Source organism: Takifugu rubripes, chromosome 17 (assembly GCF_901000725.2).
Source record: "Takifugu rubripes chromosome 17, fTakRub1.2, whole genome shotgun sequence".
Lineage (NCBI taxonomy): Eukaryota > Metazoa > Chordata > Actinopteri > Tetraodontiformes > Tetraodontidae > Takifugu > Takifugu rubripes.
In genome coordinates, this window is record NC_042301.1 from 14,102,643 (window position 1) to 14,119,417 (window position 16,775).

At 45.1% G+C, this 16,775-nt stretch overlaps 3 protein-coding genes across 3 annotated transcripts; 2 read left to right on the forward strand and 1 right to left on the reverse strand.

Annotated features, from left to right (window-relative positions):
• The first annotated feature begins 137 nt into the window (after positions 1–137).
• Positions 138–2,425, forward strand: pla2g12a (phospholipase A2, group XIIA). Its single transcript, XM_003972445.3, has 4 exons — positions 138–616; positions 828–904; positions 1,068–1,233; positions 1,870–2,425. The coding sequence occupies exons 1-4, from the start codon at positions 412–414 to the stop codon at positions 1,986–1,988; spliced, it is 567 nt and encodes a 188-aa protein (XP_003972494.1). The 5' UTR covers positions 138–411; the 3' UTR covers positions 1,989–2,425.
• Positions 2,426–2,733: 308 nt separating this feature from the next.
• LOC101075398 (caspase-6) lies at positions 2,734–6,579 on the forward strand. Its single transcript, XM_029851121.1, has 8 exons — positions 2,734–2,851; positions 3,120–3,161; positions 4,145–4,187; positions 4,279–4,428; positions 4,528–4,604; positions 4,685–4,860; positions 4,934–5,090; positions 5,736–6,579. The coding sequence occupies exons 1-8, from the start codon at positions 2,821–2,823 to the stop codon at positions 5,969–5,971; spliced, it is 912 nt and encodes a 303-aa protein (XP_029706981.1). The 5' UTR covers positions 2,734–2,820; the 3' UTR covers positions 5,972–6,579.
• A 101-nt stretch (positions 6,580–6,680) lies between these two features.
• Positions 6,681–16,211, reverse strand: LOC101075177 (mitochondrial calcium uniporter dominant negative subunit beta). The gene is made up of 8 exons (XM_011612904.2): positions 15,956–16,211; positions 10,457–10,526; positions 10,201–10,368; positions 8,203–8,307; positions 7,962–8,122; positions 7,687–7,890; positions 7,240–7,356; positions 6,681–6,940 (listed from the first exon to the last, which is right to left on the reverse strand). The coding sequence occupies exons 1-8, from the start codon at positions 16,061–16,063 to the stop codon at positions 6,854–6,856; spliced, it is 1,020 nt and encodes a 339-aa protein (XP_011611206.2). The 5' UTR covers positions 16,064–16,211; the 3' UTR covers positions 6,681–6,853.
• Between the last annotated feature and the right edge of the window lie 564 nt (positions 16,212–16,775).

Sequence of the window (16,775 nt, forward strand, 5' to 3'; positions counted from 1 at the left end):
TGTGGCCAGGGTTCACCACCAGGGGGAGCCAGAGTAATTTTCCTCGAAATTGAACCGGATGGAAAAAGAATACAAAATTAAACAGTAGGTATGCAGTAGGTACATATTATACATGTTGTGATTAAGATTGTATTTCATTCTACATTTGATGTAAACTGTGCGTTTCCGTTTAAGACGTTAGCCTACGTAGAGACGTGGAAATACGTTGGCTGGCGTCACCAGTCATGTGACAGTGTCTAATCCGGAAGCGATAACAGCAACTTGAGGATGAAGTCTTGTACCGTCTTGATACTTGCTTTTAGTTAAATGCCAATTAGAATCTATTTAATGAAATGCCCTGAAGACAATATTCTGCAGGTTAAATATTCCGAAACCAAATCATCGTGCCGGTAAACGTGACTGAACCGGATTATGAACATAAACAGCGTCGTAGGAGTTTTTTTCTTGGCTCTGTTGCGGTATGTCTCTGCCTGCAAACATGAACCAGAAACTCCAGACTGGAGAATGACTTTAAAAACCATCCGTAACGGAATACACAGGATCGACACCTACCTGAACGCAGCGCTCGACCTGTTTGGAGGCGACGACGGGCTGTGTCATTACAGGTGTAGTGACGGTGAGAGAACACGTAAACGATGATGTTTTCATTATTTACAACAGCTTTCCTTCACTTTGCGAGGCGGTGTTGAGAGACAGAAACTACTGTCGACATTGTCACTGCTTGAGTGGCAAAGGAAACCATTAAATCATCAGGGATGATGTGGTTATCTATGTAGAAACAAGATAATCTGACGGGAATCATTTTCACCTTTGCTCCTCTGTCACAGGTTACAAACCGATTCCCCGTCCCGGGTACAAACACTCACCTCCCAATGGATGTGGATCTCCTCTGTTTGGATTTCAGGTAGGTTGGCCGGGGATGCAGATGCATTTTTTGCGCACCTATTACTGAAATATAAGCCCTTTTCCACAGGTGATAGAAAGTTGCTACGCCGTTTCCAATAGATGTGCTGTCTGTTGCCTTTTAACAAAAGGTTTCAAGCCCCCGTCACACTTTTGTTTTCCAGTTTGACATTGGTATCCCGTCCATGACTAAATGTTGTAACCAGCATGATCGCTGTTATGACACCTGTGGGCGTGAGAAGCACGACTGCGATGACCAGTTCCAAGACTGTCTGGAGACCATCTGCAGGAATGTGCAGAGGACTCTGGGATTGTCTCAGAGTGTCCAAGGTAAGAGACAGAACCTGCCGTGTTTGTGTAGGTTCATTTACAGTTATCCATATAACATGTCAGTTAACGTATAATCAATATACAAATTGGATGGAGTCAGATATTGGAACGTCAGTATTTATGAGTAGATATATCAATAATTGTCATAAAGTCATCATTGAAGGGATGGATGGATGACCTGTGCACAATTTATGTCACAGAAATACCAAACACAAACATGGGATAGAATAATAGGATACAGAAGACAAATAGAATCCTGTGCACATGCACAGGTAACAAAATGCACGCACACAGAGGCACATTGCAGCATAGGGAGTAAGCCCACAGATTGATCAGAATTTAGAAATTGGAATTAGATCTGAGCTGGACTGGAACAAGTCTGAGAAGCAATGTGTAATGTGGCCAGCAGAGGGCGCGCTGGCTCATTAGTAGGTCATGCATGTGTAATCTCTAAAATGGATCTAGATGACGCCGATTTACTTTAATTTTCCAGTAGCACTTCCTGTAACCACACCTTTTTTTTTACCTGTCTGCAATTGTGAAGATATGATTATCTTATTCAAGGATCTGCTTTAACAATGGCTTTTCACCTGTGGCCTCAATTTCCACTGTCTTTTCTCTTTTCTTTCATTGCAGCCTGTGAGTCTGCGGTGGCTCTGCTGTTTGATGCCGTCATGCACTTGGGATGCAAACCTTACCTGGACAGCCAGAGAGAGTCGTGTGTGTGTCATTATGAAGTCAAGCGGGAGCTGTAACGTCCCCACAGCATCAAGACAGTGAAACTGACCCAACTCCTAATCTTTAAAGCTTGTTTGGACTGTGTTGACTTCTGCATCGTCACTTTTTTAATGAAGTGTAGAGATTCTTTTATGGACTTCCTTTGTGGGTAATTATTTATATTTTGTGTGATATTAAGTGTAATATAGTTACTATGTAGCAGCTTGCAATAAGACTGTTTTTCATATTTTCCTGACTTTTTTTGAGACACATGATTTGATAGAGTTATGAATAATTTATTCAGGTAGATAGTGGTAAACACTACACATGAATATAATGCATAAATACAGGTAGGATCTTTCTGTTATTTAGCCTATTTCAAATGTAAATATGAATAAATGTAATATATTTTTACTGTCATGTAAAAATATACATACTGTAAAGAATGAATAAATGCACATTTGCTTGAATAAAACTGTTAGTCTTTCAGAATTAATGGGACATAAGGGAAAGAAGAATAGATTTAGTCTGCATGTATGCTCATTTTATCAGACAAAACTACTTGGAAGTAACACTTTTGTCTCTTTAACGGCAACTTATATGATGTTAATGTCGAAGTTTCTTGAATACGGTCTAATTCTTCGACGGTTTATTAAAAAGCCTCGAACATTGGATCATTTCATGAACTCTACCGTGGCATAACGCGGAAGTGCTAACTGCTGCCATTTGACTGACAGTTTTGAGACCCAATCGCATTTACGGCTTTTCACTTCGGACCAATCACGTACGGGGGAGGAGCCATGTGGTCCTCGTCGGGACATGACAAATGAAGAAAAGTTCATTTGTTAGTGTCGTCGGGACGATCTCAACATGTCAAACAAGACAGAAGACATTCCTGCAGGTAAGATCTTAAAACACACTAAAAGACTCTAAGCCACATATGTGGGATCGTTTTGTGGAAAACAGACACACACACACACACACACACACAAACTCATTGCAAGTACTTTTTGTTTGCTATTTTCCTCTGTTTCATGTGCGACTTCCGTAAGACTTCCACGCCTTTACACCAATTCTGCGACAGATCTGGCGTTTTTCTTGTTGCACATTTGCCTTTGGGCTTGTCCTGTTGGTTTTAAAATAACAGAATATCATTCTCACATTCACAGGAAGCGATGCTGAACTCGGCAAAACAGCAACAGACAGTTCAGGTGAGCCAGTTCAAAATCAAAAGGTTTGCGTTTTTGCGATTTAAACAGCAGATACGTTGAGAGTAAAAGCGAAAGAAAACTAGTTTTGTGTGGAATTAAATGTAATAAACGGATTAATGATTTCCAGTATATTGTTTTATGGCACGTATTTGAGCTATAAATACGGTTTTTTTTGTGAACACACCACCTAGATTTCATAGAGAATGTTTCAGATTATATGAGTTATTAGCCAGGTTCATCTCATAAATTTGCACCTGGTCAAAAGAATGTAAAGACACATTTTGGTGTATAAAACGCCACCTTCAGCACATAGTTTGACCTACTCGTGAGCAGGGTGGAGGTGTCTGTTCGTTCAGCAGCCTTTGCCATCTTTCTCCACCTGTCACCAAACTATTGGGGGCTGGAAGGTCTATAAGCTGCCTCAACAATGGCAGCTTGACCCCGAGCCGCCAGCGTCAGAGCCACTCTTGCACCTGTAGTTGTGCTGTAGAGGTAAGATCGGGCCTAAAAAATCCAGCCCGACCCGACCCAGGCCCGCGGGCATTAAAGCCCGACCCGGCTCTACACTTCCTGTTTAGTAGTAGTTATATAGCAATTACCTTACAGCGCCTTCTCTGTTTTATCCAAATTATTTATTTATAATAAGTAGTCCTTAGTTTAGTATCCACACATCGTTTTAGTGTATATTTTTATAAACAAATATTTATTAAAAAAAACTCAGCGAGAGAGAAGCCCGACCCGACCCGAACGTAATGATTGACATTTTACGCATTTTAAGCCCGACCCGAATTTCGGGTTGGGTCGGGCTCGGACTCGGGCTCGGTCTTAAGATCTTACCTCTATTGTGCTGCTCAACAAAGGGGCGAAAGTCAGAAAAGCTCGGTCACCCTTTGCCTTTCTGGCAACGTGGTGGGAGTGAATCGGTTTTCCGGGATTATATCCCACATCTGCAGATGGTAAATTAATGTGTTGGATTTCTACAGCATGCACGGGGGATCTAATGGAGACTGATGCCATCTCTGGAAGGTAAACTCCCTGAAATTCAACTCCCAATTCCGACCTGACTCGGTATTCCGACCAAATATTCAGCCATGTCTTCCCCCCCGAAATAAAATAGCATCGGTTTTCTGGATCCGGCAGAGGAGTACAAGATGGACAATAAACGACGAGGCCTCGCGCTCATCTTTAACCAGGAGCGCTTCTTTTGGCGCCTGGGGTTGAGGGACAGACATGGAACCAATGCTGACAGCTACAACTTGCAAAGACGGTATTTCATCATGTTGGAGTTTACGGTACAAGGGTACCACAATGCTTAGCGACTAGTATATTCTACTGTGTGACCTTGTGTGTCACATGTTCCTCCCAGGCTGAAGGAGTTAAACTTTGAGGTGAAGGTTTTTGACAACCACACACAAGCACAAGTCCTGGAAATAATCACCAGTGGTGAGCTCCGTCCTGGACAGACTGTAATGAGAGTAATAAGACCCATCCAGTCCATTCTGACTATTATTTTGTCTCCCCAGCTGCCAAGGACGACCATTCAAACGTCGACTGCTTTCTGGTGGTCTTCCTGAGCCACGGAGAGAACGATCACATCTACACCTTTGATGATAAGATCAACGTCCAGGACATCACGTCTCTGTTCAAAGGGGATAAGTGCAAGAGCCTTGTGGGAAAGCCCAAGATTTTTATTTTACAGGTAAGCGGAGTTGCGCTCAAATCCAGGTGCGCGTGTTGGAGCGTGTGTGATGCGCCTGTGTGTCCGTCGCCAGGCGTGCCGCGGAGACAAGCACGACGAGCCGGCGACGGCTGCCGCTTTTGACGACGTGGACAGCGAGTTGAAAAAAAACGAGGTGGAAGTGGACGCCAGCGCTGTTTACACCCTTCCTGCCGGGGCAGATTTCATCATGTGCTACTCAGTGGCTGAAGGTGAGATTGTTGTGGGTGGCCTGTGTGACCAAGGTAGATGGCATTACCTTGGTCAGCAGCTGTAGGCGGAGCGATGTCCCAAACTTTAGGGCAGAGGTCGGCAACCCAAAATGTTGGAAGAGCCATATTGGACCAAAAAAACAAGAAACAAATCTGTCTGGAGCCGCAAAAAATTAAAGCCTTATATAGGGCTTATAATAAAGGCAACACATGCTGTAAGTGTCTATATTAGCTGTATTAGCCTACTTTCCAAATGATAATAAGGCTACAAATACATAATGAGCATTCATGATTAAATGTTTATTTTCCCTGCAGCGCATCCTGGAGAGAATGACGCACCACGTGGCCACTCTGCTGTGCGATGGAGCTTTAAGTTTAACTTCCATTATAATGAGATGTTGAAATTAAATATTTATTATACACATTTATACAGCATTGGAGAACTTTAAGAATGTTTGTCACGTTTTTCCTCCTGCAGAAATTATATTAAAACAATTTCCATTTTCATATTTTTGAAAAAGCTCCAGGGAGCCACTAGGGCGGCGCCAAAGAGCCGCATGTGGCTCCAGAGCCACGGGTTGCCGACAGCTGCTTTAGGGGATGAGTTGTCATTGATAAGTAACGCCCCTGTTTTCCGTTGTCAAGGTTACTACTCCCACCGGGAGACTGTGAACGGCTCCTGGTACATCCAGGATCTGTGTGACCTCCTCCGCAAATATGGAGATTCTCTGGAATTCACAGAGCTGCTGACGCTGGTCAACAGGAAGGTGTCCATGAGGAGCGTCGGGTACTGCTCCGACCCAAACGCTATTGGGAAGAAACAGGTGCCCTGCTTCGCCTCCATGCTCACCAAAAAACTCTACTTCCGCCCAAAGAAGTAAGAGCAACGGTCCTCAGGTGTCTAGACATGTTTTAATGAGCATTTGACCACAGTAAATAACCGTTGATCCCTCATCATCATCAGTAAAATCAGTAACAATCAAAGGAATCACAAGCTTGCACTTTTTAAGGGATCAGAACTGCAGGACCCATGTGACCACGTCCTCTGTTGACCTGTTTTTAGTTCTTTTATCTGTTCCTGTGGTAAAACCCACCCAGGACGTTTCTGGAGGCTCAAGTCAATCGGGTGTTATGTGATGTTTTGTGAAAAATGTCCTCGAAACTCAGAGCATCTCATCGTTTTTACAGAAATTGTTTTTTTTGCTAAATCAAAAAGGGAATCATGTTTGTGCTGCAATGAGCCTTTACAGCAGTGCCACTAATGATGCGTATTTGCACCCAAAATGGCGACAAAGACCCGTGTGGGAGGAACCTCAGGGAAGCATTTTTGTCTTAAATCGTACTGTGGATTTGAAACACTTTTAGCTGTGTCACATGATCACCTCAGGAAAACGGCCCACCCCATCATCGTGTATGTATCAGGATCAAATCTGCTGTGTTCCTGATAAAGATCATGTTTTATATATTAAAAAAATCCTGTGTGTGAAAACATTTGAGTCATGTCTTTATTTACACAAGGTCAAAGTTAAAAACTGTCCTAGAAAGTGAACTAAAGTTAACTTTTTAGTGGCTTTAGGCAGCAGACGCTTCAGTTTCAGTTGTCTTTTTATTGTTTCCATGGACATCAGCATCCCTATATGATACATACATACATTTATTATGGCTGTAAACAAAATTTGGGAAGTATGTGGATTCTGCGTAAAAACTCAGTATCAGAATAAAGTGGTTAAAGTCTCTTTGCTCATAAACTGTGGTCTTGCCCGTTATTCATTGCTTGGCTTCAGCTGGATCTGATCCAGTGGAAGCTGAAGTCGAAGAGGATTTCTCAGTCGCTTTAGGTCCTCCTCCACCTGAAAATCACAAAAACACATCCAATATTTACTGAGTCTTCCCAAAGGAGGTGAAAATGAGATGTCTGAATCCTGCTGAAACAACTCTGAAGTGTGTGTTAATAAAACTAAAATTGTTCCTCTGCTGTTCTCGTGTTGCTTTCAGCATAAGCATCTATCCCACCTGCAAACATTCAGTCCTGAGCACTGAAATAAGTATCCTGTATATGCTTGTTGGAATCTTAATTAGGAGTCAGAGAAGCATGAAGCTGAGTGGTTGGAGCAACCATGTGGAACTTCAAAAAGGAAAATCAGCCAACCTGAGCCAGTTCATCCTTCAGCTCATTATATTTTGCCACGTTGAAATTCTTCTTGGTGGCGGCCTTGTGAAAGTACTGCAGGAACTGTCGGTCTTTAGCGTCTGGGTAGATGTAATCCTGAGGGAAAGGGTGAAAAGAATTAAATGTAAAGAGAAAATACCGTGCTGTGGATATGATGCTCAACAACAATCTAAGATGTTCCACATATTGACACTAATTATGTTTTAATTCTTGTAAATTGAGAGGTGTTGGTCTGGAAATGATCCAGTATCTGAATGGTTAGGAGCGTTAGCTTAGCATAACATAAAGTTGATGTTTATAACTTATTCAATCTAGCAGCGTCCAAATGATTAATACATAAAAAGTTAACAATGCAAATAGTGATTGCTAATCTTAATAGAAAAAAAAAATTGTGAAATCTAAAGTGATGTTTTCTTCTGGACTTACCTGTTTGGTTAGGACATAATAGGAAAAGGCTCCCATGCTAGTGGCGTAGGTGATGAAGTAAGTGACGGGCTCCATGACATCCCATGAATAAACCCACCAGGTGAGCCAGGCCAGAGCCCCCCCCTGCACAGAGAGCAGCGCCAGGCCGACCCAGAGGGCCTTGGAGGAGTGGAACTCTGCTGTGTGAGACAGCTGCGCCTTCATCTGCACGGCAGGAAGAAAATAAGTTTGGCTATGGTGAACACCTGTGCAGACGTTGAGACACGTTTGCCGACCTTCTCCAAAGGGGACAGCTGCTGTTTGAGGTTGTCCATTTTCTCCAGCAGCTGCCTCTCCTTCAGCAGGTGGTGTTCGGGCTGGTGGATGGCCGTGTGCAGCAGATGCACAATGTTCTTTACGTCCTCCAGTCCCACGGCATGTTCACTGGACACGCACGCTGTGATGGAGGAGACGACAAAACGAATGAGGAGGAGATCTACAAGGATGGGGCAGACGAAAGGATGGCTAGGTGTTCACCCTTCTCTGGAGATTTGACGTCATAGACTTTATCGTTGACGATGAGCTGAAAGTCCTTATCCAGCAGCGTGTCGATCAGCGTGGTGTTGGCTACACGCTGTCCATCTGTCAAGATAATGAAAGACAGTTTAATACTGCAAAAAAAAGTATGGCCGCGTTCCAGAAGCTGAGAATTTATTACAGGCCGCAAGAAAGCGCTGACTTCATTCAGCAGCATGAACTGCTCTTGTAGCTGTAGATCTAAGGAACGATCACTGCAGGGAAAAACAGGATTTTCCAGTCAAGGGAATGCAAGTTCCACCCGAGTTGCATTACAGACAGACGAGTTGAGCTTGTTGTAACTGGTAGAATGAAGACGAGGCCTTTAGAATGGGACTGTATAGAACTTTTAAGAACTCTAGCACATTTTCAGATTTACCAGATATCTTCTTCGAACACTTACGCACGATTGCTGTTTGCTGACTTCAGCTCAGCTTTCAACACCGTCGTCCCCTCCAAGCTGATCACCAAACTTGGAGACCTGGGCATCAACCCCTCCCTCTGCAACTGGACTCTGGACTTCCTGACCGACAGACCACAGCGTGTTAGGTCAGGTCACAGCCGCTCCACCACCATCACACTCAGCACCGGTGTGCCACAAGGCTGTGTGCTGAGCCCGTTCCTCTACTCTCTATTCACCTACGACTGCAGACCTGTACATGGATCCAACTCCATCATCAAGTTTGCAGACGACACAACGGTGATCGGTCTCATCAGCAACAACGACGAGACAGCCTACAGAGAGGAGGTAGAGCGCCTGACCACATGGTGCGCTAACAATAACTTGGTCCTCAACACCAGCAAGACCAAGGAGCTCATCGTGGACTTCAGGAAAGCAAGAGGAGGCACACAGGACCCCATCCACATCAACGGGATGGCCGTCGAGCGTGTCTCCAGCTTCAAGTTCCTGGGGACCCACATCTCAGAGGACCTGTCCTGGACCACAAACACCTCCAGCATCATCAAGAAGGCTCACCAGCGCCTCTTCTTCCTGAGGACACTGAGGAAGAACCAGCTATCCTCGGCTGTCCTGGTGAACTTCTATCGCTGTGCGATAGAAAGCATCCTGACCAACTGCGTGTCAGTCTGGTATGGAAGCTGCACTATCGTTGAGCACAAGGCCTTGCAGAGGGTGGTGAAAACTGCCCAACGCATCACAAGGACTACACTCCCTGCCATCGGAGATGTCCAGAGGAAGCGCTGCCTGCATCGAGCACGCAGCATACTCAAGGACTCCTCCCACCCCGCCCACAGACTATTTTCCCTCCTGCCCTCCGGGAGGCGCTACAGAACCCTCAGGACTCGGACCAGTAGACTGAGGAACAGCTTCTTCCCCAGAGCGGTGTCCCTGTTGAACTCCTGCTGACCCTTACACACTCCACACCTCACTACACTACAGCAGTTTACACAACAACTCACTAGCTTAGTAACCAATGTAGCTACTGTTTAAACCTGTCCTGCGCACTCATGCACTTTATCATCTGTATCTGTATACACGTAATTTATAATTTGCACATCTCCTCTATCTTATGTAAATAGCTAAATAGCTCCTGCACTTATAGTCCAAGGCATTTAATGTAAACACCATCTGTAAAATATGCTTATAGCACAACCCGGTAAACAATTGTAAAATAACCGCCATACTGTATTTATTAAGTTATTATCCTCACTTGCTGCTTCTTTTGCACTTCTGGTTAGATGCTAAACTGCATTTTGTTGCTCTGTACCTGTACATGTGCAATAACAATAAAGTTGAATCTAATCTAATCTAATCTAATATCTGTATTTTTTTAATATTCCCGCAGAGATGCATTAGTGCTTTAAAGCACCAAGAAAGAATTGGTGCTTGATGCGGGCATGCTGCTGCTCCTTGCCTTCCGACACCTGTTGAACAAGATCGCAGCAAAAGCGGTTTGAGCGATGTCGAGAATGTCATCGGTCCAGCGCGCCCAGACCCACCCTGAGAGAACACGGAGGCGGTCACCCCGGGGTCCTCTCTCTGCATGTCTGCAATCAGATCTCCTACGCTCATCAGCATTGGCTGAAGGAAGAACCAACATTTCTCCTTCCTGGAGGGCAACGGGACCTCCAGGACCAAACGGCCATATTTGTACTTCAAGGCTGCATCTGCAGTATAGGAGAAACAGTGTTACAATACCGGTAAATGTTAAGCATAGCGTAAACCGATAGGAAGTGTGTAGTGACTGTATCTTACCACTGGGGGTCGCAAGTGTGCTGCAGAAAAGTGCTTGACAACTTGCCAGTAGAGCTGGTCTCTGTTGAACCTGAAGTAGAACAAGGAGAGGCAGATGTTGTCTTTATTTGTAATAAAATGAGCATCCCACCCTTGGTAAACTGACAGTGACAGCTACTGTATGTGTAGGGTTGAGTGTGCGAGTATGTGTGAATGTGTATGTGTATGTGTGAATGAGTATGTGACATGTGCATATATGTGGGGGTGGGAGGGTCAGGTTTTCACCCTCTGTGAGGCTTTTCTTTGCTACTTAATGTATGAAAAGTGCTACACAAATAAAGACTGTTTGATTGATTGAAGCATCCTGGCAGAAGAATATCCAAACAGCCTTCGAGAGTCGCCCAGGAAGTTGCACTAACTGAGCATTTCCTGGAAATGTTAGGCACTATCAGGCCATCCAGAAATGTTTCACGAGGTTAGGGAAATGAATGCTTCTCTTGTTAATGATTTGGCAGAAGGTCTCCTCATGAAAATGCTAAACTGCTGAAGAGAGCATCTTTCTGCCGTCCCTGTTCTGTTGCCAAGTTTGCACAAAAACTCATATTTCTACTTAATATTTCAAAGTCCCTGGTGGCGTGAAACAAAACAACCACTCGGTCGCTTCCTTCCCCCATTTTTAAATCACCGTTATGTTAATGATGAAGCTGGGAGCCATCCGTCTGTACTGAGGACGGTGGGGTCGAATCGCTTCCACAGTTGACTGATCTGAAGGTGGTTTGTATGCGCCGTGCACGCTACGCACATAGCACAGCGCCATAAATCATCAGAAAGCGGCTACCGTGGCAGAAAGGCAGCCCGAGAGACGTGTCATGAATATCGGTGCGCAGGGCTGCTGGGTCGGTGTTACTGGGCCTGCGTTATTAAAGCGGACTGCGTTAGCACTTGGTTTGCCCTGCACGGGGACAAATCAGGTCTAATGTGGTGTGTAAGGACGCCCACCTTTAAATGATGTGTGTATATGTGAGAGAGCAGCGGACAAATAAACCACCGGCACAAATGACTGCGTATGTAATTCATATGGTATTAAAACGACCTTTCCCCGTCCTTTTAAATGAAACTAGACATGTGCATATTAACACCTAACACCCGTATTATTAATCTATATCATAACTACTTATTTCTCTGATGCGTAACCGTGTCCACAAAGAGAGACACACCCTCAAGAAAAATACTGCAACGACTGGGGAGAACCAGACCGTAAGTTGCAGACTGAACAGAAGCAGGGAGGAAGCGGGCCCCGGCTCCTGTTCAGCCCCCAGACACGGAGCAGCCAGACCGCAGGATGGGTCCTGTCATCACACTCCTACAGACAACAGCAGCCGTATCAAAACAAAGCACTCCTCCCAATTAGCAAGCCAATCTACAGTCCAGCAGGCAGCAGGCCGGCGCCGTTTATCTGCCGTCCTTCACACGTTCGGGGGTCGATTTGGGACTGCGGGGAAGCGACGCTCCACGCTCGCCGCTTTCCTTCTAATGCTCTTTCTCAGGATGATTCCGATCAGATGTGTTTACCCCTCGAGCTATGGTGTTTTTTTATTCGCACAATGCCGAAGGGAGAGAGCGTGCGAGGGAAAGGAGTAGTGAAGAATGCAGGCTCCGCTGCACATGCTGGGAGCACTGCTGCGCAGCCTGATTTTATCGCCTTCTCTAGCAGCAAGTGGCTTCATTAGGAGTCCTGTCACAGCTGAACCATGGCCTGGTGCACCCGGAACTCCAGAGGGCTTCACCCCCACGCTCACTTCAAGGCTTCAGATATTAATAAACGAGATTAAAGTGATTTTATTCTGCACATTTATTTACCGTACTCGCGACTTTAGGTAGACAGGAAGGAAAATGGAAGCGCGATAATGGACCTGAGGAGTGGGGTGAAAGATGAGGGCTGCCAAGGCAGGAATTGGAACCAGAAGGTTTGCATCGCCGGCACACACCGCCAGCACCGCGCCATGAAAATCACCCGCCTTCAGAGAGTTAATGACCCGGACAGGTATGAGCAGGAAATACAGGGAAGGGACAAATCCATTAGGGGTTGTGTCGGGCCCTACAAGAGCACATTTATCCGAAGTGCAGGCCTAAAACGGGCATTTTCATGGAAATGAATGGGATTTTTAATGCGATCATTCTCTAGCCTTCAGATCTCTGAGATGATTCAGGAACGTGCAGTCCTGAGAAGCTCCATAACAGCCAGTTTCAGCTAAGAAAAAAAATATATGAATAAATTTATTTTGTGCATTTAAATGGAAAAACAAAAGCCTTCCAAGGTCCTGGAAGTACCAAAATAACATATATTATTTTAAATAAATAAATACTGCAACGTGAAGTAGATTTTCTGGAAGTGGCCAAATGAGACCCATGTCGTCCGTCACCCTGATGGGTGCAGGGTTTTAACAGGGAAAACAAGATTACGGAGAAACGAACAAAAAGAGAGATCACATTTAGTTCCGAAAGAGTGGCTTGCGCCTGAGGTCCTGCACACAGCTCCCAGGACGTGGAGACAAAACCCGACGCTGCTTTGGCGGAGTGGCGCCGTCAGTAAGAGCTGACGTCGGGGTTCAGCGTTCATACATCAAACCTTATTAAAAAATATGTGGCGCCGTCTCCTGTTTCTGCATTAACTAATTAAAAGGCGACGGAAACGCTGACACCACGAGTGGTAGAAAACCAAAACTCCTCGACCACCAGGAATGGTGCAGTTCATTTGTGTCCACGATGTGTTGATAAAAGGAAGTTAGAAAAATGAGAGGAAAGCAGTTGTGCCAGCTAAAAGTGGAGCAGTTAAGACGATGATGAGGGTGCTTTCAGCATCTTAACAGTATTGAGAGTGTAATTACGGTGGCTGTTAATAAACCTATTGACCCGATCGTTCAGGAACGTGTGGTCGTTCATGAGCAAGCGCCCATGAACAGAAAGTATCTGTGGTTGGACGTCTGCTAAAGCTACAAAAAAGGTCAGATTTAGGGGAGAAGTACGATAAAATACCATGAATGATGGTTTGTAAGGCCATAAGACCCAATCACAGAACAATATATGTAACAAAGGTGATGGAATTCTTCTGAAAATGTGTTTTCCTGCTGCGTGGATCCATTTCACCCAGTAACTGAATTCATCTCTGAAATTTGAGATAGAGGCAGATATGCAAACTAGTTCTCCCCCAGTAAAGCAATCGTCCTGCACTGACTCCAGTTATTTTGCATTTGTCGGGGAAACGCTTCTTTGTGGGTTTCTGCAGCCCGTCTTGATTTAATCCCCGGACGCCAGAGTGAGATGAATGATGATAGCGTTCCAATTGCTGAGGACAATAAACACCCGCTCTCCCTGTAGATTATCCATATTGATCAAATAAAGTGATCTAGGCAGCATGCTCCTGTCATTCCACCCCCTCATTTCTACCAAACAGCTGCGTGGAGAATTGGGGAGAGACGTGAGGCAGAGAAAGAGACAGGAATCTGCAGGATTGTGTTTTAGGGCGACACACCCAGATTATGTTTGTCTCACGAGTAAATGCAGTCGTCCACAGTGATGATTCAGGCTGTGGAATTTTCCACACTGAAGCAATGAGGATCCGGGCAAAAGAGGCGTGAAGGAGGGGCATGCCCGGCTCCGGCGCTGAGGAAATGGGGTTGCCACCTCTGATGAAATGAAGCCTCTTCTATCTTACAGAATATTGCTACTGCCAGGCTAAATAATAATAAAGAACAGCTCATGGAGTCAGCTGTCACACAAAACAGCCATTTTCACCAGCAGAATTGTGCTTGTTTCAGCAGCCCAAATGCCCGTGGCACATCGCCGGACTTATTGTCTTATATTTCTATGCCTAAATTACAAACAGGACGTGAGTAAAGTGCCATAACGGCAGCGGGCTCCAGTATGTCGGAGAAAACCTGCTGGTGTTTTATATTTAACGTGGCGCAGCACCATGTTGCACATCGTTTGTCTTGTCGAGCGAGCTGAGCAACACGGCTACACCTCATAGGGAGCAGTTGGGGCAGTTAGTCTGACACGAAAAACGCTGCAATCCACTTATCTTTGGTATGAAACGCACAATGGTTCCGCCTTGTGTGAGAGAGTATTGATTATTCTCACTGAAATGGCTGCAAATCCATCAAAAGTTCCTCCTGGTGCTTCAGTGAGCGCCATCACTTTAAGTCCTGCTCGGCGTTCCAGTATTGACTAAAGCAGAAGAACGACCTAAAAGCACTCCCCCGCAGTGACATTGAAGCCAAACTCCATAAAACTCCAACGCTGAAATCTGATTGAATTGATAAATTTCCCCCAGGAGCAAATTTGTGCTTAAGAAGCTACAAAAGAAGAGTGTCATTAGTGATTTCCTGCACGGTCAGTCGATAATGGCTCATTTGTACAATGCATTAAATCAAAATGACAATGAAATGCTACTACCACTGACCCCTGGCAGGTACACACAGCTCCAGCTGATGCTAGATCTAAACGGATTTCCTTTAATTGGTTTTTTCCTCTGCTGTTAAATAATTAGTGCATCTGCCACGTGATTTGGATTCCCGCCAGTGTGTAATGGCTTCCTAATCGAGATCCATAAAAAAGGGGGAGAGTAGTTCCTATGACGACCCACTGTCAAACATAGAAACACAACACAATATGCTGAATCGGAATGAAAACACCTCTGTAGCATCTCGAGGACTGTGGTGAATCGCAATGTTGTAAAAATAATTCACCCAAAAATGTGATCCCCCCTTGGCTACACCAGCTTAGAGTTGAGCGCTTAAAAGTAAAACAGCAAAATAAGGGATGAGTAAAGTCGGCGTGTCATGCTTGTCATTTTGTATTGAGCTTGATGGTGACCGCCAGAGATTTGAAGCATCCAGCATCCCCTCAAGATTTAGCTGACCTCTGCAGGTTCTTGTCAAGGATGGCCGATGCAAGATTTCATTTTTAAAAAGGCCTGTCCCGGGTACCTCTGGCTCATACGGAAGGCAGCGCACAAAGCAGTGTGGTTTCCTGCAACATTTACTCTGCAACGCACTCACATCTCAGTGCAATACATGTGTGCAGAGATACAGCACACATGCACGAGAGGAAGCAAAATACTTCTTTAAAAACACATCACAGGCTGTAAGATAGAGAAGAGTGACTATCAGCACAAACCTCATAGAGGGAACCATAGTGTTTGATGATGCGTTCAGGGACACCTTTGAGTCAGTCCGACATTTCAAGCATATAAACTCTGCAAAGCTACTAAAGGTACTGCTTTTCAATTATCTAAAAGAAAACAATCGGTTTAAATGTGGCTTTCGACAAGTAGGTCTGAAGAAATAGTGCACAGGCATTCAAAATATTCAAAGTTAAAACAAACTGCGAGGGTTTTGCGTCCAAAATAGAAATTAGCTTATCGACAAAGCATCAAGACAGAGCTACTCGACTTAGGTAGCAACTGCGAGAAATCCGCAACGAATAATGTAAGACAGATTAATTAAATGTTACATTTACCTGGTGAAGCAGCGGAACCGGACGAATAGTTTTGTGACTGCGGTAAAGAGGGCGAATACTTCCAAAAAGTCTCGTCGTAACTTTACCAACCAGCCGCACTGAAGCCATCGTCTCTTCTGTCGGTTAAGGCGGTCAGCGCCGCTGTTGGGGCATTACAGACGGGGTACAGACACTTTTTTCGCGTCGTGAGAGGTTCCGGTTCTGAAAAAGCGGTTGTTTTGTGGAAACGACAACAGATTCGGCGGCGGGCGTGGGACAGACAGAGAGGGAGGGAGGGAGAGAGGGAGGGACGGCGGATGAAGGCATGCCCAGCCCTGCCCCTTCCCCTTCCCCTTCCCCTTCCCCTTCCCCTTCCCCTGCTCCTGCTCCTGCCCCTGATCCTGATCCTGATCCTGATCCTGCCCCTGCCTGCCTTCCTGGTTGCGCCGCATTCCATTTCTTCCGTGGGTCTGCGGTTCCTTTTTGTTCTCGGCACGAGCCCCCGCACTGTTCTCTCATTAACCCTCCGATATGGAACAAGAACACGTGGAAGTTTGGTTCCTACTCAGCCATAACTTGGTGAAACCGCCACGAACATTGGCTTTTATTTGTGTGTTTCGTTTTCTCCCGTTTATTTCTTCCTCTATCTCTCTCTCTTTTTGGGGCCGGAATGTGTTGAACTAGATGCTGAGCCCAGTCAGCCTTAAACTCTTAAAGGTTCGCCTGAATCCCTCATGTAAACACTGTTGTAGCAGATGCACATACAGGTTTGTAATTGTATTGTTTAGTGTATTTTGTCTAAAGGCTAACACAGTGACCTACACTGTACACCCTTAGTTTT